This window comes from Neopsephotus bourkii, unplaced genomic scaffold, assembly GCF_033783945.1.
Source record: "Neopsephotus bourkii isolate Nb327-2 ecotype Australia unplaced genomic scaffold, CSIRO-AGI_Nbou_v1 NB_1820, whole genome shotgun sequence".
In the NCBI taxonomy this organism is placed as follows: domain Eukaryota; kingdom Metazoa; phylum Chordata; class Aves; order Psittaciformes; family Psittacidae; genus Neopsephotus; species Neopsephotus bourkii.
In genome coordinates, this window is record NW_026902293.1 from 337,671 (window position 1) to 364,929 (window position 27,259).

Here is a 27,259-nt window from a genome sequence, read left to right on the forward strand (position 1 = left end):
GAAGGAACTCTCCAAACTTTCCATTTCAAATCTGTTTTAATGAAAAGAAAGTGAGCCTTCAAAGTCCTAGCAGGAAGCCTAAATTTCAATGAAGACAAATGAATATTCTGTTAGAATATTAAGCATACTGTTTTTCAATGCCAACACAATCTACTACAGGACTTCAGGAAGAAGTTTCACCCATAACAGTTATCCCGGAAGTAGTACTAGGGTTCTCGTCACTTACCATTGAAGTGGTTTCTTTTGATCCTGAGAAGGGTTGATTTTCTTTCACAGCAGAGACTTCACCAGCTTACCCAGGTTTGGTTTTTGATAGGGTGCTAGAAGATGGGCAACCTAGCCTTGCCCTGTGGCTCTCTCTCCAAGCTGGATATTCTAGGTCTAGAAGTTGACTGGGAGCAGAAAAGACAACACATTCCCCTTCAATAAACAGGTGAAGCGGGGCCTGGTACTTGCACATATGTGTTTCAGATAATGCCTTCTTAAGGAATGATTTTTTTCCCCCTTAGTCGGCATGCACTCCCTGACGATTTTAAGAACAAAGAGAGCCTTGCACATATTTCAGACTCAGACAACTTTCTTTAGTCTACACCTGAAATCTTTGCACCTCAACCATGACAACACTTTCAAATGGAACTCCTCCTTTGCTTCTACTGGCAAACATATGTTCTCAAGTAAACCAAGACAGCATTTTACCTCTTAGAAAGAACAACTCCATCTCCATTTAGAGGAAAACTATTTTTATAGATTGGTGGGATATGGATACAGATACAAGTTGATTACTGTAATCATTTCTCTTTCGGAAACAGGTATCTGAAAAGCCTTTCCTCCAACGAACAGCTCAAGAGGCCAAAACTGAGAGAAGTCCTGTTTCCAGGGGTAGACAACCCTCCTTTTAAGCACAGAGAGCCTCAAATCCTTCTGGACATGCTATTTTTACACTGCTTCCAGTTTTTGGTCAAGCACCTACCCCAATCAATAAAAAAAAAAAAAAAAAAACAAAAAAAAACAAGCTTTAATTACATTCCAACAATATTCTTACCGGAATCAAGAAAAAAGTCATTATGCCACAAAGCACTGGATCATTCCCAGTAAAAATAGCATCAAAGTAATATTTCATTTCATCAAGCGAAAACCCACTTAAACCGTTATGACCCAGCTCCACACAAAAGTCAGATGCAAAGCCAATGGCCTAGTGCACCAAGCAAAGGAACACCACAGAGTTTCAAAACATTTATTTAGGTTGAAGCTCACACATATGTATGTACCCATAAGATTAAACGCAGTTTGTTTCAAAAGAAGATGGCTGAGAGTATTCAGACCAGACTGAAGAACATTATATACTGAACAAAGAGTGCTGGGAAGTGGCAATGCAAAGTTTTACAGAATTCCCAATCCACGTAACTCTGCTAACTGCCAGGAAAACTGAACGTGGTCCCTATGCTCCTTCTGTCCCCCACATGCCTCATTAGAAGCTGCTGGAAAGTTTAAGACATTTTTCTCCCATCACACACACACACACACATCAGTTTAGACAATTAACTTCATTCATACCAGTCAGCCACATAAAATCTATTTTCAAATAGTAAAGACATCTGCTAGGTATACACCAGCATTCAACATCACACGGATGCCACACTCCCTTTAACTTCAGTGGTCTTTTGTCCAAATACTAAGCTGACCAAACCAGCAGTTAAGTTCAGATGCCAGTCGACACAGTTTTGGGTGAATATTTTTTACTCATGAATGAAGATGCAGGGAAAAGTTACTGAAACAAGAATCTAAACCAGACATACTGACCCTGAGCATATTACTTTGAGGGGCAGATTAAAACTGAAGACATGTTGTATAAATTTGCTTATATTAGAATATACAAAGACCCCACCACAGAAAAACCCACACATCATCTTCATTAGCTACATTAAAATACAGTATTTACAAAGAAAGCAGTTAGAATCAGCTGTGCAGACAAGTTACAAATCCCCTCAAACCACAAAATTCAACCAGCCAATCAGTATCACATCAGCTGTAGTGCAGCTACTACCCAGTGGATTTGTATCAAAAAGCACTTTCACAGAAGTATAATTTTTGTTAGGTTGGTGAGGAGGATGTTTTTGTAGCCATTACTTAGTATTTTGCTCCTGTAAGGAAAAGGTGGACTGTTAAACAGCATATGCCGAGATACAACATACAAATGAAGCCTAGATCATATTGACTGACCTGCTGACTTCTCTCCCTCATTGGAATAGCACTGTAAAACTAAAGATCAATTTAACTATCATTGCAAACAGCACACAGCATTTATAACAGTCCCCAGGGCTGATATTTGCTAAATCAGAGTAAAATACGCCACCTGTCCTTTAAGAGTATTTAGATCATTTACTATGTATGATCACTTCTTCAAACACCATACACATGCAACTCTGACATTCACTTCTGCCACGTTTAGCAACCCTAGTGCTCTGATACTCATTTACAGAAACATCCTAATCAGATTTTGCTTAAACAACAGTAACATTTCCTTGCTACCCCTTCACTCAATTTCCATGTCTGTACATAAATGTATCACCAGAAAGACATTTCAATCAAACCCAGCTTTTTTTATGTCTTGTAGACAAACTTACAGGAATGCAGGAGTACAGGAACTGATTAGCTGGCAAAGAGATCCAACTTAAAAGGGCCACTACTGCAATATTATTAATGATCATAAGTAACCACATTTCACATGCTTTTTTAAAAGATGGATTATATGAAGTATATAATAAAGCTCCTTACTGAAGTAACTTTTATTTATTCTGGCTTCTGTTATGTATTAAACTCATCTAACAAGTGCTTGTATAAAAATTATAGTAGTAGTAATGAAACGTGTATTTTCCTTTATATAATTTTATTTTAGAAATAGTACTGGAATCACCTAGTCAATATCATAAGTACAGAATTTAATTCAGATACAGATAACAACAGGATGATAACTTTCTGTTACTTAGGAGCATTAAGGAGTAAGGCCTGTGGTCAGACCACAGCTCTCAAAGTTTAGGGTGTGGAAAAAGTGGATTGAGCTCCAACCAACATAACCAAGAGCGCAGCAGCTCATAAGCACATCAGAGGTAAAGGGATAGAAAGAATTGTCTCTGCTGCCTGCTGACGTGGAGAGGAGGAGTAGAACACGCAATTCTTAGGCTAGTACAGTGCAAAAGCTTTTCTTCATTTTCAGAAGCTACCTTATAACCACTGCTGGAGAACTTATTGCCTGTAAGGGGAAAAAAAGTTTTTACAGAGAACAGCCCTTGCTTCTCCTTTCACAGAGGCAGAGAGGCCCAAGATCCAGATTCTTACTGGCCAGCTTCAAAGTAATAATAAAAAACTGTTAAGTAGAAGAAATAACGTTCAATGCCCTGTAACACAGAATTACAGCAGTAAAAATGAATGGTATATGAGAATAAATTAATGCCCGTAAGTCCATCTTTTCAGGTAATAAACATGAAGACAAATCAGATAAATTCACTCATGTCTACATCAACAGTTACAGGTTAGAAAAAGTTAATTCTTTACAGAAAGATGATGTACAATTATGTAATAAAAACTCATATAGATACAAATAACCCTATACATGCAAAGACATGGATGTACTACATCATTCTCTTAAGTATGTATGTACATATGCATGTACATGCATATACATACACATGCCAATGTGTACATACCAGTTTTGTTAATTATTACACAGCAGAAATACTCCCACACTTCTAGAGTGCTGTCTTAAGCACTTACCTCATCAATTAGTGCCGCAAACTGGGAGCTTTATGTTTTGGTGGTGTGATGCTATTCTCCCCTCCCTAAACTCAAGTAATGACACGTTCAGTTTACAAACAAAAACACTGCTGCAAAGTGAACTAGACAAATTAGATACTTACTTATCAAAACTATCACTGTATTTTATGAAGCTCTCCAGCTTTTCCTTGGCATATTCTACCACATCTGAATGAAGCTCTATTCCATGATTTATCCCAAAAGGTCCTGTAAATAAAAACAGCAGGGTGTTTTCTGTTGGTTTGGCTTGTTGTTTTGTTCCTTTAAGCACAGCATGACTGAATAGAACAGTATTATACCTTTCATCTGTGAAAGTACTAATATCATGTAAAACACACAAGTCTCCAAACACCACCAAAGTTGTTTTTTGCATCTGAATTACCAAAGCTTACAAGCAAGGTAAAAGGCCAAAGGATCAATGAAAAAAACAGGGACAGAACTGTGATAAAACAATTCTATAGAATGAATTTTCTTTAGGAATATGCAGGGAAAAAGTCTGAGAAACTTTCAACAGTTTTAGTCAGAATACAACATTTTCAAATTATAATTTAGTCTGCATTTTTGTCTTTAGATTTTGAAGTTTTATGATGTCGAAATTCACATCTTTTGATAATTTGGGAGACTGGGTATTGTAACTCAGCCACATCTGCTCTTCTATTTTGTAGGTTCCAAAATCGGAAGTCTGCTCCCCATTTACTTATATAATTAATTTCTAGAACATTGAAATTTACTACATGGTGTTCACTCATCACAATTGTAACACTGCTTTCCTACAACTGATCCAAGTTTATTTCCAAATCAATTAGCATGCCAATACTTAACGCTATTTTTCAGAAACAAAAAAAATGATGACAGTATTATGAGGATTATCCACATCAGAAGAAATCTGAATCAGACAGTCACATTTGCTGTGGGGATTCTATATTTAACATGCACAAGTAGCCCAGGGACTTTAGTCACTGGAGCACAGAATTGAAAAAGGGAAGAAGAGAAAGTAAACATCAGTAAGATGAGACAAACCTTGTATTTATAGCCTCAACAGCATTTTAAATCTTTCCTAAAAGTTTAGCTCAAAGATGTTACTCCAACCAAAACTCAATTTGTCTTTTCTAGGACACACACTACTAAAACAGACTTAGGATTACTGAGAAAGCTTTCATTTTACTGCAAGAAAGAAAATATTGTATGTCACTAAGCTGACGAATAACTGCAATTCTTAACATAGTATAGTACATTTTCTACTAGGTGAAATAAAACCAATCCACTAGGTTACCATAGACAGTGCTTATAAAAGCTCTTTGTTGGCAGGCAAGAGATCATTCAAGGAATATTCTTAGAACTTGTGAAAGCTAGTACCTCCTGTTGACACTCACAGCTACTGTAAATTTAGTTTATTACCTATCACATTGAGAAAAGCATTAAGATACACGATTATTTCCTAGCTGTTTAATTATTTACTTGCGTAGTAAAAGCCTATGAAGTTTCTAAGCAGTGTAGTTAGTTTTAGAGCACGCACCAGCATCCAAGGCACTTTCTTTAATTAAAAAATGATTGCCATTAATTTCAAATTAAATTAATTTAAAAAATGAAACAACATCATCCATCCCAAAATTCACATATACACTCTTTTCAAAACTCAATTTTGATAAACAAAGAACTAAAAACCTGTAAATGTCAGTTGCTCCAACAGCTTGGAATTAAATCTATGAATACAAGACACCACATAATGATACACCATAGTATTTGTAATTTGAACAGAAATATGATAAACATGTTCTCTTTTATCAGGAAAAAAATTACAGCTGTTCATTTAAGTAAAGGGTCAACTAGTCTTAAAGTGTGAAACCAACTTCTCTGATACTGTCTTTTGTCAACTGGCTTCTTTCATCATAACAAGCTAAAAATTCCACCATCTAGTCTGAACCACATTTCCATTTTTACAATACCAGCAACAGCTAATTTAATCTTAATGGAGTGGGGGAGGTTTTTTAGTATGTTGCTATACTTACTGTTTACCAGCTTTGAATTATTTGCTAATTTAATCTAGTCATTCTGACAGTGCCAATGTGGCAGAAATACTACTCACTATGTTGTCAAATTAAAAGATACACAACTACTGTCAAAACCCACATGGTTCTGTTCCTAATTGCAGCATATACTGAAATTGGTTTAAAAAAAAATGTGAACTTTTAAAAATACCTATAGTTTGTCAGAAAATTTCATGTTTTTTTGTGTGGATTTTTTTGTCAAAACAGCTGTTCCCTGGCTTAAAACTTACACTAAAATAACTAGTAATTTTATCAAATGGAGTAGAGTAAGAAAGGCACATAAATTGTCTTTATACCTTCCATGTCTCACCCTAGCACTCAAACCACATTATAAAACCAAGTAGACTTTGAAGACTAGGTACAGTACTACAGAAACATGGAAAGTCTACTTCTGCAAGTAGCTGAGCAGCCGCTTGCTCCAGGCTCCTCAGCACTGCTAGAGAAGTATCAGCACCTGAGCTGTCTGCATGGGAACGTCTGCAGCGTAACTGTGCTCCTCAAATGCTGTCAGCCAATCTCACCCTCTGCGGAAGACAAGTCTTTTCCTGTTTAATTTCTTCAACTCTGCATAGAATATTCTGAAGGACAGGAATTCTGCTTGATAAGGAGGTCAAACCAAGAAGCATTCAATAGTAACCAACAGCCACTCAAAAGTTGTCAGATTACTACACAGGTACAACTGCAATATATAAGGCACATTTTATTTTTTAAACATCATAGTTAAGAAAGAATAATGCACTAATAAAGTTTTCCACACAAAGAAATAAATTAATACCATTATTTGCTACCCTAAGCAAAGACTTCAGAGAAAAAAAAACAGTATTTACTAATTATTTTAATAATGGAATAGGTTGCTGAACTTAGAATCTTACAATCTAATTAGAAGTAACTACTCCTAAACACAAGTAATCTTGAAAAGGGCAAAAAAGTACTAATAGAATAGATTATCTTTTTTTAGTTTATTTTTACCTAGGAATAAATACAATTCCTGTTTCCACAAGTGAACAGTGGAATCTCAAACTGATCAGTATTAACTGAACAAAAGACACTGCTGGAGATGGCAACGAATCATTTGTGTTATATATTACTAGGGATAATTTCTACTCTTTAAAAAATAAAAACAGATGACAGAAAGTAACTCACTGAAAATTAACAAACCAACTCTTCACACCTCAGCTGTGTATATAAACAGAGATGCAAAAACTTGTGTAGTACCTGTCAACACAGTTTCTACAACTAAGGAAATATGAAAACTCCATGTAATACAGTCAATACATTTACACATATCAAAACCACATACTAAAATAAATGAAGTTATTTCATGTAATGAAATTAATTTGTAAAAAAACAAATTTATTGGTAAATATACTTTGTATTCTAAATATACTTCTCAAATTGTTCCTTTTTGCCTTTTCCTTTTAAACGAAAGGACAGTTTCCACTCAAATGAGAACTTTAGACTACAGAAAGGCAAACAGGAACAGCTACCTCTTCCAAAACACTCCATGAATTATCACTGAGCAACAGTGTCAGCGAACAACCTGTAGATAACATACAGCATCTTAACAACACATCTCAAACATCTAGTCCTAGGTGCAGTACTGTCATTTTTAAAGAAGAGAAAGTGAAGTTTTAAAGGACTTGTACAACCCTGTATAGTGGAGGAACAGTGTATTAAAAAGTTGAAGTTACCTAGTATTAATCCCACCATTGTACTCAAGTATCCGGTTCCACTACCCAGATTTAAAAATGACAATCCAGGCTGAAGCTTCAGCGCTTCCATGACTTCAGAATAAATGCAGGGTGCTGACAAGTGTATATTTCCATGTTTCCAGGCCAGGTCTTTATAAGCATTGTCCCTGTGTCCTTCCAGATAATAATCACCACGATCAATTGCTCTGAAGGCTTGCTCCACACTCTCAGTGCGAATGTACTGAGCTTCTTTCAAGTTATCAATTAAGTCATCGTTGTCTTCTCCAGCACTCACAGCTCCACCCATGCCGAATTTCTATGATAATTCAATTAGTTTGCAAAATACATTAGGAGAAGAGTTTTCCCAAAAGTGGAAGTATGTAATGGATTCTCAGTTCTTCTTTCAGAAGCACATCACAAATGAATCCTGGAAAATAGATATGTTTACATAACTTGAGTTTCAAAAGAGAAACAAACCAACAACTCTTAGAAGGTGATGAAATATTATTAGTATTGGATCACTTTACGAAGCAGAACTACTAAAAGTCAGGACAGATAGTATTTAATCAAAATTCTGCCCTTCTATCAAACATTTTTCAGCTTGGCTTTGTTATGTCCACACAGGCTACCTACACTAGCACTAGTAATGCAGCCTAAGTGTTTACACAGACTGAAAATGCTACAGTTCTAAAAACCACATATATTACATATATCTGGGGGGAACAGCAACTACCTTTGGACTAGCTGTAGTCCCATTCTAAGTGTCCAATAGCACTTGGGAGCATGTATCAACTTAACTACATTTGAAAGACACTGGATTTATATGCCTCGAAATCAACCCTCAGTGGGAGACAAAGCCAAGTGAGTAGTGATGTCCAGGAAATGCTTCTCAGGTGTTCAGTTCTGAGTTGAACTACAGTACCAGTGAAGACACAAACCCACATTACTCTGTTCTGGGTTCAGCACAGGACATCCCTCTGCACACCTGAGCTCCTCCTGCTTGCAATATTCACTAGGAGAGCATGAATTCCTTAAGTACCTAAAAGTTTTCAAGAACTTGCTGGCGCTTAAGAATTAGCAAGTTTCATGAATTCTACACAGCATATTCACTTCAAAGTTATTCCTTCAGAACCGTACTTTATCTGCAGTTACTACATTATTAATCACTAAACACCTAAAATCCAGATGTTAAAATTCTAATGTTGCATGAATTATCAGTAAAATAGCAACAGAAGACTTGAAGAAAGGAAAAGAAGTTTAATGCACCACTTCTAAATAGAGTACTCATACTGAGACAATTGTTAATATTAATTACAAAGTCAGTTTAGATAGCCAAAAGAAAAGACCATCATGAGCCTGATGCATGCTCCAGGTAACTTTGTTAAAGAAGAAAAAACACACGTGTACACACACACACAAAAACAACCACCACAAAAAAAAAAAACAAAACAAAAAAAAACACAAACAAAAAACTCCCACAAAACAAACAAACAAAAAAAAAACCCTGGACACAACCTGACTCTAACTGCATTGATGAATATCACCTTTGAAATAAATTCCCCCTGCCTCTTCAAACAAGCATATTTCACCAAGCACTTTTTAAAAAATATTATGCAATCTTTTATCCAAGAACACTGCAATGCAATTCAGCAAATTCCTGTTTTGTACATGCCTATTTGTGAATCAGGAACTCAGAAACACAATCCAGATGCACAAGCTCATTTAAGTTATCAGAATGAAGCCAATTCCCTATTTTACACTCTGGGGATCGCTGCAACACAACTTTCACACTTAGCATCCTCGTGTTCCACAGCAGACAGTAGGTCTGTGTATGCTTAATTACACAAGAATGTCTAATTCTGAAAAAAATGAAGGACAATTCAGACAGAAGTATGGAACCTGAGGGAGAATTTTAAGTAAAAAAAAAAAAAAAAAAAAATTAAAAAGAAATAATTGAAAATTTTACAAATGTATTCCAGCCCTTATGGGCTGCACTTGCATCACACCTAAAAGTTCAATCAACTACTGAACCAAGCGATAGATAGCAAGTCCTACAGTGACTAAAGCAAGAGATTTTGCAACAGAATCACCCTCAAAATGTTCATCATTGTTTTGAGAAATGTTTGGAAATAATTTTAACTGAAAAAATAAATACAAGAACTGAATACTTTTGAGACTAATGCTGCAGCTCCATTTGAAAAACAGGAATACCCCTTCCAGCCCTACCTGCAGAATGCATTCACCACCACGCACCAGCAGATGGAGAGCTTCACCAACTATCTGCACCCAGCTGGTGAGCAGACATACACAAACCCCTCAGACGTCAAAAGGCTGTTCTTGCAATCTAAAACTTTATGATTTCCGTCAAATAATGTCTTTCGTAATCTCACATAACATTTCTTTCCCATAAATAACATTTACTAATTTGAATATAGCCACTACACTAAAACAGAGTTAACTTCTTCAGATATTTTGTAATTTTAAATTCCTGGCATTGTCTGCCAGCTAAAGTTTTTGTGGTATCACAAGACTCTCTGCTGATGACACCCACCAAGCATTTCACCTTCTTTAATGTTTATCACGCAGAATCTCACAGGCAAGAACAGAAAACATCTGGTATGTAGGTAGCATGACGCTGTGGAACGTCAGCAAGAAAACAAGAGCCTCCTCTCAAGAAGACGATGCTTACACAGCAGAACAGTGGCTAGTTGGAAGCGCAGTTGAAGTTTGGGTCTTACTCTGGATACACTGCTCCTGGCTGGAAAAGGTGACATTATTTAGGCAGCGATACTCTTTGCTTTTTAGGTATCTTGCTCTTGACTTGCTTTCACTAATCAACAGTGGTGCTCTACATCTATGCAATACAGCAAAAATGCTATTCAAGTGGAAGGTGCTGTTAAAAACCAAAACATCCTCGAAGTTAAGAGAAACAGCTTTTCATGAAAAGTGACCTCTTGTGCTGCATGTATTTTTTTAATATTTTACTTTCCTTCAATGCTTTTATGTTTCTGAACTTTCTACCTTATGAAAGTAAAATACCTGCTTTTAACAGACACAACAGATATATGAAGTCAGATACATTTTCTACTGTTTTAAATACACATAAGAAACCACCTCACAAGCTATTTTAGTACAGCCAGAGAAAAAAGGACAAGTTAATCAAAGCTTTTCTTGTGATAGCTGTCCCAGGACCAAAATAAAGAGAGCAGAACATACTAAGATAGAACTTCTACATAGCTACAAAGCTCACAGAGGTCATCCTGTGAAGTCTACTGATACCTAAAATGCAATTCACGAAGAGCACAAGCAGCATTCTGATGCATACTACACCAAAAGCTGTATAAATTTCAGAAGACAGGAAGAGCACATAACAAAATACAGCAACTACCTTTAGCCTCAGAAATCTCTGGAATAAAGAAGCCAACAAAAACATATAGGTTAGGAATTAAAATTTCAATATAGTCTTGAACAAAAAGTTCATTCACTGATAAAAACAAATTACAATTTAAAAACCCTGTTCATGCTATTCATGATTTTTTACAAGTTGAAACACTTCATCTTGCAGTTTATGTTCACAATAAACATTAAATGTCACACTTTCCAATTCCTGCAAAAATCCACAGAACTGTACCACAACTCTGACCTGTTTCTGACCTAACTTGTAACCAATTTAAATTCCTTATAATTTCTGATTTATTTTTAGTACTGTCACTTTAATCAAACAGGTATTCTTTAGCTATGTGAATCTATTTCACAAGCTACACAAAATTCCAAGAACTTAGTAACCAGATAAAAGGTTTGCCAAGTGGTTTTTTGCCAGCTCTCAAAGGATCACAAGTTTTGCATGTTTCAGAATTTTTTATAACTGCATTTGCTCTTCAAGTTACCTCTTTAGGTCACTAAGGACTTGTGCACTCTCTTAAATACAAATTAAATACCATACTAGCAAGGTATCCAATTAATTTGACAGACAAAACCTTGCCTCTGCTAAATCCACACAATGTCAAGTATCTTACAAATACAGTATCTTGTGATACTGATACATCCTGACTCCACACAGATGACCCCTTAAAAATACAAGTTATTTGAGACTACTAACTTGACTTTTATCTTGCTTCAAAGGATTAAAAACAGAAGAAAAAAATATGATAAATAGGATCAGACATATTTCCAGTCTCCAGAACTATTTTCACTAAGGCACCAGCCTGGAGCACACCACACTGAATCAAGACCGCAATACATTATTTTAAAATTCAGATGACATACAAAATTGCTTGGTGAACCTTCTCCTTTAACCCAAGAAGGAGAAGAGACAACAATACATCACTGAGCTATGCATTAATATAGACATAGGAGTCAGCTGTTAAGTTTCCCACAGAAGGAATATTCTGTGACTGGCAATAGGATGGAATTAATCACAAATGCACACAAGGGCCTGAAACACTTTAGTTCAGTTAACAGTTTCAGTTTACTCAGAGTAGAAGTCAGCAACATCACTCTGATCAGGAAAGGTTTAATTTTTCCAGGCCACCAACCGTTAGACCTCCTTCTGTTCAGACTCAATTTGTGGCACTCCTGCAGCTGTAATGAACTCGAGATCATGTTTTACCTGTCCTTGTCCCATCCACCAACTCCTACAACAAAAGGATTCAAATTTTATTTTAGTTTCTCCTTTCCTTCCAAGTACTGTAACAGTGCCACACCAAGAAGAAATTCAACTCCAAGCAAAACAGCCAAGTGTAAGATTTCAGCAGGACCTCCTGAATAAACAGAATGATTACTGTCTGAAAGTAAAAGAGAAATGGTAATATTAACCTCACCAGGCAAAGACTAGAGAAAACCAAGATCTGAAGTGTTTGTTGGAGTAACTGTAGTAGGTGACTACAAATATCAAAATACTGTGGGACACAGAGGTATGTCAGCACAAAGCGTTTTCAAACATTTTTTAAACTTTCATACATATGCCCCGCTGCTAAACTGCTACTGAATGCAATAAAAGGTAAGTGCTTTGGAAAATTAGATACTACTTGAACTGCCTTCTCTTTCACAGCTATTTGTCACTCCAAATAGTTCAGAAAAAAAAAAAAAGGAAAACTTGTTTTCAGGATATAGTAACATACTACTTGGGGCATTAAGGAAAACTCAATTGGAAATGCATGTTTTTGAAGTCTACAGACTCATCTCGCTCAAAAACATTCACTTCTAGCCTACTGCTCAGTGGATCACTTCAAGGAGCTCTTCAAGTTAAACAGAAACAAGTACAAAAACAAGTACAGTCAGCTCTCTGATGCAGTGCACTCTACAAAGCATACTTCAAGGTTCTTTGTAATACAGCAATGGAACAAGGAACAGACCACAGGATTAACATTAAGCCAAATGAATGTAAACAGCTACAACTACTGACTTAACCTGAAATGCATTGACCTACTTGGGCAGAAAATGTTTGTAAAGTCTGATGTAAGCCCAAGCCCTGATCCTCCTGTTTAGGCCTTCAACAGCTGTTTATACAAGATTCCAGGTGTGTGCTTGATCTCATTCTTCCTCCACATCCAGTCACCTGAACACACCAAATAGCACACATAGTACTACATTACTCTCAGAAGATGCACTGAAGTTTACAGCACTCCACAAATAGCAGAGTCACAAACAGCAACAAGCACATCAGCACAAACTGTGTGATCAAATGACCATGACCTTGACTGTTATACAAGGGTGTAATTTTTGGACTAACCTTGCAGAGTTTCTATTGAACCTTTTGACTTTTTCCCTTACCTTTTAAGAACAAACAAAACTTAAAAAAAAAGACAAAAACACAATTCACAGATACTTTCCCAGTCTGTTTTCTTCTGCACTGGATTTGTTTTTCTCATCTGAAATTCTATCTAGCCTCTTCACATGTGGTATGGATTGGAAGTTGAAAGGAATATTTTCCGTATACCAGTTCCATATGCTAGACCTGTTTTCAGGTACACTGATAAAGACTTTAAAATTCATCATCTTTTATTACGAAATAAAGAATCTTACATACCTCCTTCTAATGCATAGCTTAATATCACATCTTTACTTAGTCCTCCTTACTTCTTTGGATCTGAGCAATCAAAACATGTTTGCTGAGCTTCCCAGGCTTCAGAAGCTGTTCTTCAAAGTTTCCCCACCTGTGACACTACATAAATGTGTTCCAGATGCCTACTTCCAAACAAAGAAATAAAATAGTTCACCATTTCCACCTGAGATAACTAGAAACACAGTTTGCCATACTGGGGTGAAACCTAGAGTACAGGATAGTTTCTGAAATTTAAAGGTATACTCAAGCAGCCCTATTCTCTAAAGACAGCAAGTCCTCAGCTGCCGTCTCTATTTGAAGCTGTGCTTATGATTCTCAAACAGTTGCCTCTATAATCACCACAGACTCAGCTTCAGTGTTCACATCCTAAAATGCCCTCTGGGCCACTACCTGACCCTTCTTAATCATATCCTGCAAAAACTCCATGCTGAGAGGCAGGAAAGCTGTCCCACTGCCCCAGTTTACTGACTCATGAGTCGACAGTGAAGAGTACCTGTTGGTCTCCTGAACAAAATTGCTCCCCTTCTCTCCTCAAATACATGAGAACTTCGGGATTTTCATAGGTACAAATATTATGAATCTAGTCATTCTTGCTACAAAAAGCTTTACACTGGGAACAAGCACAGAAACACTGTCTTCTTGATCTGCTAGTATCTAATTTCACAGTAAGTTTTAATTCAGCCAGTATCTGCCTTAGAAATACTCCTATCTGTAAAATGAAAAAGCCTCCACGGATGAGAGGCTGATGAGCTGATATAGACAGCTCCAGAATCTCAGATTAGCCCACCTTTCCTAAAGTCTCATGAGATTTTAAGCACTTGACATTATTAACATGTGAAGACTTTAGTCTGTCAGGCATAAAGTTTATCCATTACTGATGGACAATACTAATAACCAGTTCTCTGTCATATTCTGAAGCAAATAAATGGCAATGCCGATAATAGCCCTTTATGTGCTCTGAAAATCATTTTCCAAAGCAGCAAGATACTGTTAGCTAGTATCATCAGAAAAACTGAAACTTATGTGTTAGTCTACTGATACTGTCAGTAAGATTTAAAAAACAAAGCCAACAAACACAAAAAGCTGGATTATTTTAAGGATTTCAGAGAGCAGTGTTAACTGCTAACAAAAGTCTGAATACCTGACTGACAGTGTCTATTGCAGCGTATGATGCAGCTTGAGTGATGGAATTAGACAGTTCCTGCTTGTAATACTTGAGCTAAGCTGCACAGCATGCTTTTTTTTTCCCCAGTGACAGATGTTAACAATGCAATAGTTGCCAGTCTCTTGCTTATCATTAGAGACCAGCTATATGCAAATTAGTGATTACATCTCAAGAGGCTGTATGCATACCTTTATAAGAGAACTGTGTACCTTAAAGTACCCCATCAACTACAGATTTTAATTAATATTGTTTTTATACCCACAACAGTTGAAAACATTTGGTGGTGCTTTATTTGTAGGATACTGCATAAAATGGTCTCACCCCAGGGTAGCCCAAAGTGGCTTAGTAACTTGTTGAAGTTCCACTAAAAGATCTCATAAGCAAACGATGTCAGCTTTACCCAATGTCCAATATAACACAAGATCCCCATCCTTCCTCAAATAGCAGTGTCCATGAGAGAACCTGGCAGTCCTCTTATAGCACACATTTTAAAGGTCTTGGCTCCTCAGGGGTGTGCCTAGAGCTCTGTCTATTTCCAGGCTACAACTATTTTAAGTCTGTCCAGTATAAACAAGTCAAATACTCGTTTATCACAGACTGGCTGAGAGAAAGGCAAAAGATGAGAAGCTTTTCTATAAAGACAAAGAGCAGTTAAAAGGTAATAGCAGCTTCTTTGCTATCAAGCTTAAAATATCAGGACTTCATAAGACAGGTATGAATCAGTGATGCTTAATAGATACAGATGTCTGATATTCACCAAGTTGGTACTGCGCACCTGTTTTTTTCAGAAAAATAAGTGTTGTCTGTGCACATATTTCACAGGAATTAGTGAGCTAAAGAGTGACCAGACTGCAAAACTCATTGCCACAATACACAGCTTTGTACAAGAGTATTTAACAGAATACTCATTTCAAGCAGGTTTATATAAGCCATTACAGTAATACGTTAAGCACTGGAAAAGATGCTTTTAAAAAACAAACAAACAAACAAAAATCTAATGTGTTTAGTCTGAAAACACAAAAGGCATGAAAGTAACAAACATTTCTGCAAATTTTAACATTATGCTAATCATCAGTAAACTAAGACACCTTGACATAAAGAACAAGCCAAGTATTCAGTATTTTTGAAACAAAACCTGTTTCTTCTTCAGGAAAGGCTTAATAATTTAGTTTGTGATGACCAAATGGTAACAAACCACAGTAAAATGTGATACTCCTTTACTTTATCACCTTCAGAGAGTAACCAGTAACAACCAGGGAGGGAGAATCCTCTTTTATAATGAAATACAAAGCAAGTTTAGTACAAGAACTGAAGAACACTTTCCTTTTACCACAAACGTAGTTTTTGCAGCTACAGCTCTTAAGCAGATCCAGTCACATTTCGTATTATTTTCTGTAGGCAACATGTGGCCCATGACAAAATATTGACTATTTCAACCAGTGCCAAAGTTCAAAAGCTTACTTCACACAAACATTTGAAGTTATTTAAATAACTTGCTCCCAGCAGCAACAAAACATATGCCTGTTGCCTTTAGCAAAAGAAAACAGAAATGAGGTCAACTGTAAAAATAGAAGATACTTACATTCCTGACACTTGAAACCTCATCTCTGAGCTATGCATTTACTGCAGTCTCTAAAAAAAAAAAAAAAAAAACAAAAAAAACCCACAACAAAACACCGGGGCTAAATAAACAAAAGTATTAACCAACTTTATCAAGTTCCCAGTGCTGTTAAAATCTGTGGATTTTATGATCTTTAGAGATATATTTAAAAACAACAAAATAGCATGCAATAAACACAACAAATAACTTTTAATATTGTATTATCAGAATATTTACTTTCAGCCTGAGAATCTCAACTTTTATTTATTATGCATTCTTTTATAACATTTTAAAAAATAAATAAATAAATAAAATCAAGTCCTGATCCTGTTTACTAGTTTCTTAAAATAGTACAGTGCAACATAACAGTATGTTTTGGAGAAATTATTTTATTACTTGGGCCTGTAATCCTCAAGAGAGAAGAATGAGTAGGCCAGCTTCTCTTCCTCAGAACCATGACAAAATTATTTTACTGATGCAGCTCTCCAGAAGCATCATTCTGGATTTACCATTTCTTCAAATGTAATTTCTTTACCAAAACACCGCACACTAGCAGTTACTTTTATCTTGTCAAAGAAAACCATGAATATCTACTCGCACCTTTCTTTTTAATCCCCAAATCCTGCATATCACCAACTATCTCACACTTTAAGACCCATTATCTGCCTCATTCTCCAGACATACTATAAAACCATAAACAGCATGTCCTAAAGTGATGTGACCTTGTCCATAAACCCCTATTTCTTAAGATGTCCAATGCTTACTTTATGTATCAGAGATTAACTATCCCTTCATGATTCTTACTGAAGGAAAGTGAGGGTTTATCAAAACTTTCAACATACAGATGAACATACGTTCAAGTATGTTTCAACGTACAAGTATGAACTAAATTTCCTTTTAAAATCTACCAAAGGAGTCTCTATACAATTGCAAGAAGGTTATAGTATTAACACTCTTACCAAAGCCTGTTATCAAAGCCTGTTCCAGAAAGATTCATGCAATCATTCTAGCATTCTCCCAGTTCTTGCTGCTATTAAAATACATTACTTTGAAGTAACATTTCAGAAGTACTGAGTTTCTAATGGTGTCACTTTAATTCACACCTCTGTGGCTAGCCAGTAACTTCTACCATGCATTTTCAACTGGCCTTGCAAATGATTTGCTATCAAAGTTAACCCTATTAGATCATGCAATAAAAAGCTGTTCTGCACACAAAAAGGCACAGAGAGTCACACCTGGTCAGGGGAAACCATCAAAACACCCTTATCAGCTGCTCCGAGGATGATCACAGGGAAACTATGGGCTCTTCTCATATCCCCACCACCACTGGCCTTCTCCAGGATATTTTTCAGATTGAGACTGCTTACAGGGCTACCAGGTTTATCACAGGGTGCAGGGGAAAAGCATATGGGGATTGCACAAATCTTGTTATAGAATGCTCAGGGGAGAAACCAAAGGTGAGGAAAGGGAGGAATCAAAATGACTTGGAGAGGAACAAGCATGGGAAAACAGACAATGGCGACAAGAAGCACAGACCACCTGTGAACAGGTTGTAAGTCAGTATATGCATGCCTAGCTGTGCTCTCCCCCAAATCACTGCTGCCTGTCCTGTCTGTACATTAGTCTCCTTCCATAGCTCTTTCCCTGGGGCTCTCTTCAGTGTATATGCCCATCTACAAGTAAGGCAAGTAGTTCATGGATCACAGAGGCCTGAATACAAACAACAGCACAGGTGAGCTTTTGCAAGTCAGGATGTGATCGCAGAGTACCAAGCTCGACTAGCAAGCAAACCAACAGTGTGGCCTGGGAACCAGGAACAGGGCAGACTGTCCAAGTGTGGTAACTGAAGAAGCTGGCTGTTGGAAGAATAGGTGGGTCCAAGTGAGCTGCTGGACAAACTGTGGTGGTTGGGATTAGTGGCTGAGCGTGAATGTATGCAAGCGTGTGCACAAGGCAATGGGGGATAAAGGAAGCAAAGGGCTAGCTCCAGGGCAGAAAGAATGTTTAAACCCAGTAACTGAAAGACCCATACTATATACATGCACCTTTTTGCCACTAGTAGACATTCAGCTCTACCATACAGAAATGGCAACAGGGTAAGGCCATTTGCATTGGCTATGCTTGCATTAGTGTTTTCTGTGTTAATGTGGTGGCCAACTATGTATTTATACACATACATGCTGAATACGTGTGTTTCTGTGCTAGTGAGGCTCGGTGCACAGCCTCACTACTGGTTGGACCTGGGGCCATGCATGCCTAAACTAAGGACTAGAAATACTTGAACAAAACCCCTTTATGGCCTTCTTTAAAAGCAAAATCAAAACACATAAGCACATTTCTAACTTGAAAATGACTCTGCACCATTGTTTTTGTTCCCAGGTATGAATCAAGCACTATTGCAAATACAGCTCCAAAGTTAAAATATACTGACAGTACAAACAACAGCAGATATATTGTGGAGGGTATTTGAAGCATCTAGGAAAGCTTCAGTGACCATTTCAAAATATTCGTGCAAATACTTCACCAAGAAATGGAGGCTGAGCACATTTTATTATTGCTTAGGTAGCAGCTGTGCAGATGCATAGTGTAAGCATATCTTCATTCCCATAATCCCACCTCATCAAGTTTTTTCAGTCATACAAAGCAGATAGTTTTCACCTGAGAGAAGCATAGTCTATAGATATAACACAAGAGGCTGCTACAGTCGCATAACCTACTGTATTTATATACCGAAAAACACCAGCTTATCCAGAGCACCCCAGAATTGGTAAACCAAATCCTACGCTGAGTTTTTCTGCACAACTGGGTTACTCCAGACATTACCACAGAATCTCAGGAAACTTGGCAGTAATGAGTCTTAGTCATAATGAATGCATAATTAAATGAAGTAAATAAGCGGAGACTAAGGCCTATGTGATTTATAATGTTGCAACTGTCAGCTCAACAGGAGTTATAAAGAAACTCAGCAACTCATTCTTTTTCCTGTGTCCTTCCAGTTTCACTGACCTCCTCACTGCAGTAATACCAACTTTAGAGTTTCTTTAAGGAAGAACACAGCAAAGCTTAATAAACTGGACAGCAGGCAACTATATTGAATGGAAACAAAACCACAGTTCATTCTCAAAAAAGTAAAGTGGAGAGTTTTGCAAATAAACAGCAGTCACATCCTCCAGCAGAAGATCCAGCAAAATTCCACCTGACAGATTCAAACATGAACACAAGAGTAAACATTTTCAGATGGAAATGAAACCCTTTAATGGCAAACTGATGTCCTACTAGAAATACACAGTGCTTTCATCGCCATCCTTGTTCAAGGCCAGGCTAGATGGGGCTTTGAGCAACCTGGTCTAGTGGAAGGTATCCCTGCCCATGGCAGGGGGGGTTGGAACTAGATGAGCTTTAAGGTCCCTTCCAACCCAAACCGTTCCATGGTTCTAGGCTTCTTTGATTCCCAATTACTTGAAATTATTAGTACTGCAGGAATACTAACCTTTTGCTTTATCTGCTGAAATTGAGAACCTCATTTAGTGCACTTCAAGAGTTCATTCTTACAGCAGTGCTAACTTGCATACTTTTTAGCCATACCTATCAAGCAAAACCAATTGTGTTGAAATTATGATTACCAGAATACTGGTTCCAACTCTTTAACTTCAATATATAGATTGTTACAAAGCACAGTGATCCTGACTGGGCTGACGAGTACCATTTGGCTTTTTCTTTCAAGTATTTATCGAAAAAAAAACCACATGGTAATTCCTGAATACCTTTGAAAGCATTTGCTACAGAAATAACACTAACAAATTCTCAAAATAGTAACCACTTCTAATTTTCTCCCAACCACATGATCCCAATTCCTCTTTCAATGTTTTCAGTGTTAAAATTTATGGGAATTAAGCATTTCATTTGGGACAGGGACACTATAGGCTATCAGCTGCTGAATGCGATTCACAAGCTGACTGTTACCATAAACAATTTCAGTGACTTCATCCAGTTCACTTATGGAAGCCATACATTGATGCAGGCATCTCTTTTTGGAGAAGCACCTTTTTGTCTCTCTTTTTTTTTTTTTATAGGAACAAATAATTAAGACATGTCGTCTCCAAGATGTTTTCTTTGAAATTTTGTTCCCTTTCACTCCTGAAGATAACAGAAACTGATGACAAATAACATTTGATTTACCTGAAAGATAGTACCAGTACACATATATTGAACAATTACATTCAGGAGTAGATGTATTTTGTGATTACTGTATTAGTGCATACTTCCTTTCACTACACCTTAAACTACTATTGTGCAAGAACTCTGATTTGACTTTCCCACCATTAAATCTATAAAAACAGTTTTAGATTAACATCTAGAAAACTAGAAAAATCTTCCCATTAACAGTTAGATGCCTCCTCGTGGAACATTCTGAAGGATCACAAATATGCAGCTATGCATCCTGAGAACAGTTTTCAAGACTGCTTAATTAAAAATATGTGCCTATCATTTAAGACTTTAACAAGCCAATTGGTTGGTTTGGGATTTTTTTTGGTTTTGTTTTTTCTTTTAAAGGAAGACAATCATGATTACTGACAGCTTTAATAAGCACTATCTATTGAGCAATCATGCAACAAAGTTTTTGTAGTAATAACAGCAAGCCTTTGGTACTTGGGATGTGACTCAGGTGCTTTAACACAGACCTCTAGTGCTATTTTAGGTGCTCATGCTAACTACAGGCTACTTGGCCTATGATATGGTAACAATTAGTGTCAAGTAACACACCATAAAACTCTTTTGCCCACATCCTATCCTTGCTTCCCTGCAAATAAGCAAGAAGAACTGCTGCTGTTGTGCGATTTAAGCCACACAGAAGCTGTGGGGTATGTCCTTTGAAAGGAATTCCAACAGTTGGGACTTGAAAAGCAAGCAGATAAAAATTAAGGTATTGTTGGTCAAAAGACCCAGGAAAGAGACCAAACATGGGAGATTAACTTGTAACCTCAACTGAATGCAGAGTCTGACATCACCAGGTTGTAAAAACCCTCAGGACAGAACTTGTTCAGTCACTACACTGCCACATAACAGGTTGGTTGTGCAGGTATGCTTTGTGCGTGTGGGCATATAAACACACATAATCTCCAGCAAAGCTGCACATTAACAACAGAGACAAAGGCTGTCCCTTCTCATACTGTTTGGCTACCTCTACTTAAGATTTATCCTGTCTGCTATCTTTTTTTTCCACTTCGGAAGAATGTAGGCCTCCAGTAAACTCTCATACCTAACAGCTCCATGCTGACAGCTCAGATGCCCTAACTATACCACCTTCATACAAATGTCCTTCACACAAGATTTGAGACATCCCACATCACTATCAAACCACTTGCTCTAAGCCTGTAACTTTTTAAACCTAATTCTAAGGTGTTTTGGCAAGTTCCAGATTGTTTCCTCAAACAAGTTTTTAAACATTAATTCCATTTGTCATCTTTTACTTCCTAGAAACACTGCAAATCTAAATTCAGCAAATACTACTTTGAGACAATCTGGAGTGAACTGCAATACTTGTAGAATATTGAGGCTTAGAATTTCTCTCATCACCTTAACAACACTCACAATACCTTAAGTCTCCAATTCTGCAACTCACAGAACTCAACATTCTGCACTTTTAACAAACTTCATATCCTTTCTTCACTGAATATAACACAAAACAAAGCCAGAACTCCAGAATTAGCCATCATTAAATCCTTCTTTTAAGCAGTAAGCTCTAAGACTCTTCTGCCGCAGGACAGCCCTCCAACCAGCAAAGTTTACCCCTGCTCCACAGTCACCTTCCCACTCCAAAACTCCCCTACATGAGAGTACACCAGAATCTGTAGCTTGACAGTTACCACGGTGACTCCTGCTATCATACCTAAACTATTTTAGGAGTGTGGAATTTGGGTGTTTGTTGTTTTTGTTTTTTTTTTTTTTTCCTTTCCCTTTTTCTTTAAAGCTAAGACAACTTCTAAACCCATGATTTTTCATCACAATGAAGGACTACTTATATTTCTGCGCTCCAATTTAAAGGATTGATGAAATTTGTCAATAAAAAAGTTACATACCAATTACAGTCACAATGCACAAGTGATGGACACCGCAATTTCTCTCTACATACAGCTTCTAATGCTTTTTGCTTTCAGTTCTCAGTTTCTCAGGACTAACTGCCATTTTTAAAGACATCTCAGCCTTCAGTTTACTTTTACTCTACTTTGTATTTTCAACATTTCCAATAAGCTTCTTATCAGAAGTACATTTAACAGGAATCCAAACACATACATTCGTCAGAATTTCAAGCGCCTTGCGATTAGTTAACATCACTGTCAACTCTACAGCAGGAACACCAACTTTGGAACATGAAGTTGGAATGATATAACTGGACGAAAAAGGATAGAGAACTAACACTACTGTTCTAAACAGAAGTCAGCTAATCTTTCAGCCCTGCAAAAAAAAACGTATTCAGCATCCTAAGCTGATACAAACAGTATCCTTTCTTTAAGGCCTGTATGTCCAGCCTGATTTTCTTGAAACAACACAGCAGCAGCAACTACTTTAAGAGCTTGCATTAAGAAGATCTGAAGGCTCTCATTAACCTCCAGTGCACACAAATAAGTCCCAAATGAACTGGAGCACAGTAGTTACTTCCTGATGTTTTCATGTAATTATACCCATAATATTTAATATAAACTACTTTACTCCCTAGAACTCCATAAAAGAAAGAAGTGGAACAGTTTTAAGAGTCCCCCAAAACAACTGGCAGAGGAGACATGCTAAAAGAATTCTCCAACCAAAAAAACCCACACTCATTGCCTGGAGAAGAAGCAGCATACACATCAACTTCTGACCCTACCAGAAGACTCCTGGAACGCCTCAGGCAAGTCATACACCTGATTATTGTAATAAATATGATAATATTCAATGATTTTTGCATGCAGGAGCGTCAAGTGTTGTAGACTTCAAGGCACTTTTCTTACACAGAGAGCTAATGATCAGTTACAGAGCATCACTTTCAGGTCAGCAGATCTCTATGACACTCCTGCTGAAAATGGGAACAAAGCAGGAAATGGAAACAACAGGCATGTGTAAATACACTTCTCATCCCGAAACAATTACTGGATTCTCAGGTGTTTCTCACCATGAAGACTGAGATAAGCATTCCCATAATGCCTTTTTCAGGATTGCTTTTAACGTATTTGGTTTGGGGGACACTTAAAAACCCTGGCATAAACCTTTCTGGAACACTGCACAGAAAAATCATTTTCCCTGTTACTGAGTTTTAGGAATATCTCTGGGGAAAAAAACAAACAAGCGAAACTGTATTACTGATCATGTCTTGAAGCAGGAACTTCAAATTTGATCTCTGTGTTATTGTTTCTTCTTCAAGTTGCTTAAAAATAAGTAAGTCACAGACAAATATTCTCTTCAGGAACTTCCACCTGCACTGGCATCATGCCTAAACGTACCTGCAGTTTCAGAATACACACCATCTCAAAGCAACTGCATTTCAAGTTTACAGAAATACAGTCAAGTGACTGCTCCGGTATGGCTCAGCACTGACATGGAAAATTAGATAGCTGGCAGTCTGCTCCTCTTCAAAAGGAGCTATTTCAGCTTGGGGCAGTCACTGACAGTCAAACAGAAGACTAAGCAATACAAATCACTCATCTGCCAAGATCAGGACCATAAAAATGGCAAGACTTCATAGATTATAAATAAGAATATTGCAAAATTGAAACTGGGTGATCGATTATCTAAAGCAAGTCAGTGCAAACTCTGACTAAAGAAAACACAAAGAAAATGCAGATTAGGAGAGGCAGAACTATTTTTTTACAAGAATTCTGAAGACTGGAGATTATGGAAGGAAGGAACTTAATCCTGCACAGACCCAGTGATAACACCTGGCCATCCAAGGCTGTCTAGCATTATAAACTCTTTTCTGTTTCTATGATTGCATGACATTCTCCTCAGTGTGGTCCTCCCAACAACGTCAAATTGTTTTTCCTTGCCTTTCTGAGGGACACTGACTGTTGCAACAACATCTGGCTAAGTGTCCATCTCCAAAGGCCGCATTGTGACTCTGACCTCACTCACACACTTTTTACATTCATATATTATATCTATTCACCCAAAGTCAGTTGAAGTACAAACAGATTCTTTTTATGCATTTGTCCACCTACACATTCACAGTATTCTTCAAACTTTCCCAACAAATCAGGCAGGAGTTCTAAAGCAGACAGCTCCATTTATCCAAGCTTAACTCCTTCCAGAAGGGGTCTGCCCAGAGTAAAGTAAGGGTCTTGTGGGGCATGGAAGAAGGGGGGGGAAACACCACGATGAATAAGAAATTATGGTTACAAAGGAATTCTTATTCTCACTGTTTACTAACATTAAGGATTTTATATTATTTTTTTTCACTTAAAAGCATTATCCTTAATACAGAGGGCATACGGTCAAGAGGAACTGGGTATTTCCCTTAATTCCCCCAAGTACTTGACTAGCCCTATACCCGTATGTCTTTTTTTGTGTGTGTCTCAACCTACTGCTCACTTTCAGAAGAAACCTTACTTCCTTACTAAAGTCTGCAGTTCAACTATGCCTGACTTTTACTTGACAGGAATAAAAAAATACCCACCCATTAGGACAATAGCAGCTACGTGGGCACTGGTTAAGTGCCACAAGGACACAAGCATTCGCTGCACACTGCAGCAATTTAGTACTTCCAGCTCGTCTCTCCTGCAGACCCTAAAGATGCTTTCCTTCGTCTTCCACAAAGAAAACTGCGCACAACGCACACCCTTCCACCACAGGAGAGTTTTCTTTTTCCTTTTTGCTGTCAAAGCCGACAGAGCTGCACAAAGCAGGCCTAGGCTGCTGCCTGCGTTTCAAATAAATGCCAAGATTCCTTCCCCCCTCCGCCCTTCCCCTTCCTCCAACTTCACTCGGAGCAGCTGACAACTGCCGAAGCCGGGGGAAGGAGGGGAACGACGGGGGAGAGACAAGGCCTACACATGCACAGGAGGCGACCCGATATCTCGGGCCAACGAGGAATCACATTAACCGCAGTCCGCAGCTCAGCTACAGGCCGACGTGACCCCAGAACGCCTCCCCCAAACAGCTAATAACAAAGAAAACAGAGGGGAGGAGGTAGCCGCCCCGCAGCGAGTTCCTGCTCCTCCCCTTACGCTGCTCCCAGCCAAAACAAGAGACCACAATGTAAACAGAGAAAACGTGCGTTTATGGCAAAGCGGGGGCCAGGGGCAGCCTCCTCCTTTCCTGCAGCAGCAGCCATTATCGCCCACCGCTGTGTGGGGGGCGGCGAGCAAAGTTACCCTGCGCCTCACACACTTGACTTACGTAAACAACATATTTTTCCCTCGCTGCTGCCACACCACCTCTTCTCCCGAAATACCCTTCCTTAGCCCTCAGGGTTTTCTTGGAACAAATCAAAACAACACATTGCCTCACACCCCTCTTGCCTCCTCCAAAACGTCTCGGCCTGGAAGATGCAGTCCCAACCAGGCCCTGAGGTTACTAGAATTCGGAGGAAAATCCATTTCTCAGTGCACTCCCTCAAAGGCAAACCCCCAGCCGTCAGGAGGAGTAGGCGGGCAGGGCTCACAGCCGCAGCGGGGGCCGAGCGCTGCCTCCACCTTACCTCTAACTCGACACCCTCCCACTCCCCCCGCCTCCAGATCTCAAGGCTGGAGCCCTCCCGCCCCCCTCGACCTCGTCCCACTCCCCGTCCCCTCACACCTGCCCCGGACCTCTATAACTACACCAACCGCCTCTCCTCCCAACCCTTTTTGGTCCAGAAACTATTTATTACTCAAGCGGCAAAAGGATGCGGGGATGGAGAGGGAAGCCGGGTAAAGGAGGAGAGGGCTACCAAGGGCCCCCACCCGCCCGCTCTCCCCACCCTGCAGAGGCGAGCGGCACCAAGCCATCGCCCTGTCCCGGCTGCACGAAAACAACCTCCCTTTCCCTCCCCCTCTCCACCCCCCCGCGCCTCAGCGCGCGCCTGCGTGAGGGGCCAACCGGACAATGGCAACCGGAGCGAGCGGAAGGGGGTAAGGGGAGGGCAGGGGTCAGGCTCCCGCGCTCCCCACATCACCCCATAGCCGCTACTCACCGTCCCGGCTGCTCCCCCCAGCGCCGCAAAGCCCAGGCGGGGAACGCTGTTCTGCGGCCCCATTCCCCCCCTTTCTTCCCTCTTTCCTCCTCCTCCTTCCCGCGGGACACTCACCCGTTCTGCAGCGGATCCCGGACCCTGCGCGGGGTAGCAGCAGCGAGATCCGCCCTGTGGGGAAACGCAGACGGGAACGGCAGCGCAGGCGATCGTCGAGGGAGGGAAGGGCTGCGTGCCCCCGGCGTTATCCTGGCCTAGCGGAGGGGCCCGCGGGCCGCTGGTGTCGGTGTGAGAGACGGCGGGAGAGAGGAGGGGCCCCAACAGCTGAGAGGATGTAAACAGACGGTCACGTGACCTTGCCGCGAACGGCCGGTCCCACTCCGCGCCACTGGGCGGCTTTGAAAGCGGGAGGAGGGGGAGGTGAGCCGCTCCGCGTCCAGCCGTGGTTGGCTGCGCGTTGTGAGCCTGAGAGCCAATGAGGGGGCGGCGTTCACGGTATTTGTCATCAGTCTCCCGGGGACGCAGGGATCCTTGCGCTAGCGATAGCGCTCGGCCACAGGCTCGCCCCTCCCTCGGGGCGGGTCGCGTCGCCCGTGTCGCGGCGGCCAGAGGTGCTCCTGAGGGCAGCTGAGGAAGGACACTTGCGGCTGGGGGTGGGGGCAGGCCGCGGGGAGCAGAGCGGTAACGCTGCGGGAGGGCAGAGGGGGACACTCGTTAGAAAGCGTTAGAAAACGCTTAAG

At 39.3% G+C, this 27,259-nt stretch overlaps 1 protein-coding gene across 3 annotated transcripts in view; it reads right to left on the minus strand.

Moving 5' to 3' along the window:
* The window catches only part of PCMTD1 (protein-L-isoaspartate (D-aspartate) O-methyltransferase domain containing 1), a 43,518-nt gene extending 16,610 nt beyond the window's left edge, over positions 1-26,908 (minus strand). Inside the window, exons 1-3 of one of the 3 annotated variants that reach the window (XM_061342944.1) lie at positions 26,637-26,908; positions 7,550-7,976; positions 3,915-4,017 (exon numbers count right to left, since the gene is read on the minus strand). In XM_061342944.1, coding sequence (XP_061198928.1) covers positions 3,915-4,017; positions 7,550-7,856 — 410 coding nt within the window. In that variant the 5' untranslated portion in view covers positions 7,857-7,976; positions 26,637-26,908. Of the gene's footprint in view, positions 1-226; positions 376-3,914; positions 4,018-7,549; positions 7,977-26,636 lie in introns of those variants that run through there. The other 2 variants (XM_061342946.1, XM_061342945.1) reach the window with 2 other exon arrangements.
* Between the last annotated feature and the right edge of the window lie 351 nt (positions 26,909-27,259).